Source organism: Mytilus galloprovincialis, chromosome 2 (assembly GCF_965363235.1).
Source record: "Mytilus galloprovincialis chromosome 2, xbMytGall1.hap1.1, whole genome shotgun sequence".
Taxonomy (NCBI): domain Eukaryota; kingdom Metazoa; phylum Mollusca; class Bivalvia; order Mytilida; family Mytilidae; genus Mytilus; species Mytilus galloprovincialis.
In genome coordinates, this window is record NC_134839.1 from 47,199,649 (window position 1) to 47,203,415 (window position 3,767).

General features: G+C 33.2%; 1 protein-coding gene across 1 annotated transcript; it reads left to right on the forward strand.

The window, feature by feature from the left end:
• Positions 1 to 506: 506 nt before the first annotated feature.
• Positions 507 to 2,977, forward strand: LOC143062265 (uncharacterized). The gene is made up of 2 exons (XM_076234009.1): positions 507 to 672; positions 2,112 to 2,977. The coding sequence occupies exons 1-2, from the start codon at positions 546 to 548 to the stop codon at positions 2,960 to 2,962; spliced, it is 978 nt and encodes a 325-aa protein (XP_076090124.1). The 5' UTR covers positions 507 to 545; the 3' UTR covers positions 2,963 to 2,977.
• The last annotated feature ends 790 nt before the right edge of the window (positions 2,978 to 3,767 follow it).

Consider the following 3,767-nt stretch of genomic DNA (forward strand, 5'->3'; position numbering starts at 1 on the left):
CCAGATGACATAGAAATTAACAACTGTAGGTCACCGTACGGCCTTCAACAATGCATAAAGCCTATACCGCATAGTCAGCTATGAGCGGCACTGACATGACATCGGAAAAACATTTCAAACGAGATAATAAACGGTCTAATTTTTGTACAAAATAATGAACGAAAAACAAATGTGATACACAGCAACAAACAACAACTGAATTAGTTTCCTGGCTTGAGACAGGCACATACATCATATGGCGAGGTAAAACTATCATGAAGGCGACAACCCTCCCTGCGACAGTGGTGTACCAGTACAACATAAGAACTTACTATAACAATCAGCTGATAAAGGCTTACCTGATCAGATGGGTACAAATAAAAAGAACACAAAAACGCAGAGTGGGCGTGGATGGGCACTTATACATCCCTTCAACAAAAAACTAAAAAAAAAATATATATATGATGGCGCTTATCATATAAATTTATTTATGAACAGACAAAATGTGTTTCCATATCTCTTTAAAGGTAGTATACAAGTCACCAGGAGATTTGCCTTCTCATCGAATGCTGGTTCAGATAAACAAGAAAACTACAAAAGAAGAACGATTGAATATTGTTAATGAATGGGGACATTGTCTCGACGCCAATGGAATTTTACGACCTGACTTTGTTCTTCAATGGTTTAACAGAGGTAAGAAGCGAGTTGGTATATAATTCTTTGGTCTTATTTACCTCCTAAAATGTCCTTGGAGAATTATGTTGCTATTTTTTTTAGCTTCATTACCGTGCGTAACGTCTGAATAAAAAAAATCAGAAAAATTCAGAAAAGTCAAAATAGATTGTTTCTTCACAATTGTAAAGACTAAAAATTTAAAGATGTGGTATGTGATGATTGCCAATGAGAAAACTCTCCACAAAAGACCAAAATGACACAGAAATTAACAACTATAATGTTGGTATGTTTTCCTCTTGTCACTTTCCAAAGTTCGCAACCTAAACAGTTTTCAAGTATATCCGTTTTCAAATAGAAAGTGTGGCGCTCTCAAAGTATAGGGTAGCCAGGTGATCTAACGTCGTGGCTTTGTATTTTATAAATATAAATTATGCAAAGTGAAAACAGATGTCGGACCAGGACTAGTTTTGAACTGACTTTAAATAAAGCATATATTTTTAATCAGAAACTTAGTACCAAAATTTACAATAAAAGAGATGATTTTATCATTTCCTATTGTTAACTATCCATTTCTAGATGGTGACATTCCCATATCACCATCTAATGGTGTTTATTTATTCAAACTTGTTTAATTCGCTCGTATATGAAACAACGTATTTGATTTAAACAAAAAAAATTGCTGTATTACTGAAAAATTATTACACCAAGATTTTGTTATCACAAACAGTAGTCAGGACTTCTGTGTTGACTTGAGTTTTCATTGATATGTTTATAATTATAAATGTTAACTGTTAACAAAACTTTGATTTTTTGGCAATATATTACCTTAGCTATATTTGGCAAAACTTTTAGGAATTTTTGGTTCTCAATTCTCTTCACTTCGTACTTTATTTACCATTTTTGATATTTTTTATTCGAGCGTCACTGATGAGTCTTTTGTAGACGAAACGTGTGTCTGCCGTAAACATGAAATTTCAATTCTGGTATCTATGATGAGTTTATTTACTTAATTTTATCACCAGGACACCATTCCTTAATATACTTAAACGTGCAGACATCTAATACGTTCAGGTATTTCATATCCATTCTTTTATGATAACATTCTATACAAAGCACAAAAAAATGTCAATAATTCGTTTCAAAAGCTTACCAAACCTCTAAACAGACTTATTCAAAAGAGATATAGTTACAATACTGTTGTAAGCTCATTAAAAATGGCATTTGAAAAAATATATTGATTCACTCGTATTGCATTTGCATCGGAAATTAAGACATTTATCTCATGATACTAAATCCCTAATGGAAGGTATTATACTTGATTTTCATAAGAAGATTTTCATAAGACATACTCCAACTTGTTGTCTCTTTGACAAATTCCCCATTTCCATTCTCATTTTTTTAGTCAAGTAGATATTCATTTTTCGTTATATCTTAGAAGTCTATATTTGATATTTCAGGGTTGACAAAGTCTTGTGAAAAACTTGAAGTGGAAAACAAAAGAACACAGAAACTTGCGTTCCTGGAAACCAGTTTGGCTGAAGACGGTCCCGTGTGGGTTCATATCATTGGTTTTGATCCTGAAGAGAATTACAAAATTAATCTGGTTCCTTCTTTTTCTCTAACAGAAGTACCGAAACAGTTATACATAAATGCACCGATCCCGAGCAGACGACCATACAACGACGACCAATCAAAATTTATTCAGGAGGTGCATAATGGAATTCAGGAAGGTGAGGAAATCTTGTTTCTGGAAGCAAGACTAGAAAAATGGTGCAGCAAATCGAGATGTAGTCCATCCATTGAAATAAGCTGGGGAGTACACATTGGACAACTGGAAGATAGATCATTTGGTTTCTTAAATACTTTGAAACCAAAAAGACTATTTGAAGATATAATTGTGCTAATCAATGCGATAAAAGAAGAACACGTCGTTTGTCTTCATGCAGTGACGAATCGAGTCATAAACCATGCTGTATTTTTTCAGTACCGAAAAAATCTTGGGAAATTCCAACAAAAGCAGGATTGGTTTTTAGCCGTGCTTAAAACAATACAGACACAACTAAATCTTCATACGTTCCCGAATTTCTTTTTACAAAAGCAAAACATTTTTATGGAAAGCGATGCTCAAATATTAAAGTTTAACAAGGACGAAATCAAACGATTGATTACTTGCATAAAAAATAACCCCGAATCTTTACTATCTTATTCCGGATGCGAGGAAGCTAAACCTGAAAATGATGATTGTGAAAAGTCTGATGATGAGAAAGAAAGTAGTAGTGAGAAAAACGGTGTTCATTTCGAGGACTGAAAAATAAACAAAGTCGAAAATGTTTGACAAAGACAAAATTGTTGATTGGAGGTGGTCAACAATTAACAAGTAACATACTGTATGTGTTATTCGGGATTTTACGCACTGGATACCGCTTTTGGACAGAGTCAAAAGTCACAAGAATGAAAACACCTTCCATAAGTAGTATTTTAAAAGTGCAAAAATTAAATATGAAGCAGAAATTGAGCCTTAAATTTGTCTATTTTGTTTTAATTATCTATTTCGTATTTGGTTCCACACCTTTATATCAGTGATTTTTTAAATCTAATTTTCAATAGAACGTATCTCGAATGATATAATTGCAACGGATAAAGATATGAGTTTTGAAGATTTGAAAATGTTGCAGCTTGGCTTGAAACACATGCATCAATGTCAAACACTCACGACATAACATTACAAACAGAGGTCAACATACGGTCACTATTATCTACGATTCGCAATTGTCCTTACTCGTCCCCTGTCAAGAATTTTTACTGGTAAATATCATAGAGAATTTTTAAACAGATATGCTATGAAACTAAATTCGCTAAACGACATAAAAACAAATAAAGAAAGCACCTGATTGGTTACATGACTCGACCAAGGAACATAAACATGTTTCGGGGCTATATAAACGGCATAGTAGATAACCAATGTTTAAATATCGTACATTCATTTTTATTATTTAAATTAAGAAAAAATCATGTGGTAATCTCATCCATTCCAAACGGAGTGAGGATAGTTACATCGAGGTTACCGACTGTTTGTATGTACTCATCGTCCGACATGTTAATCTATATTCATT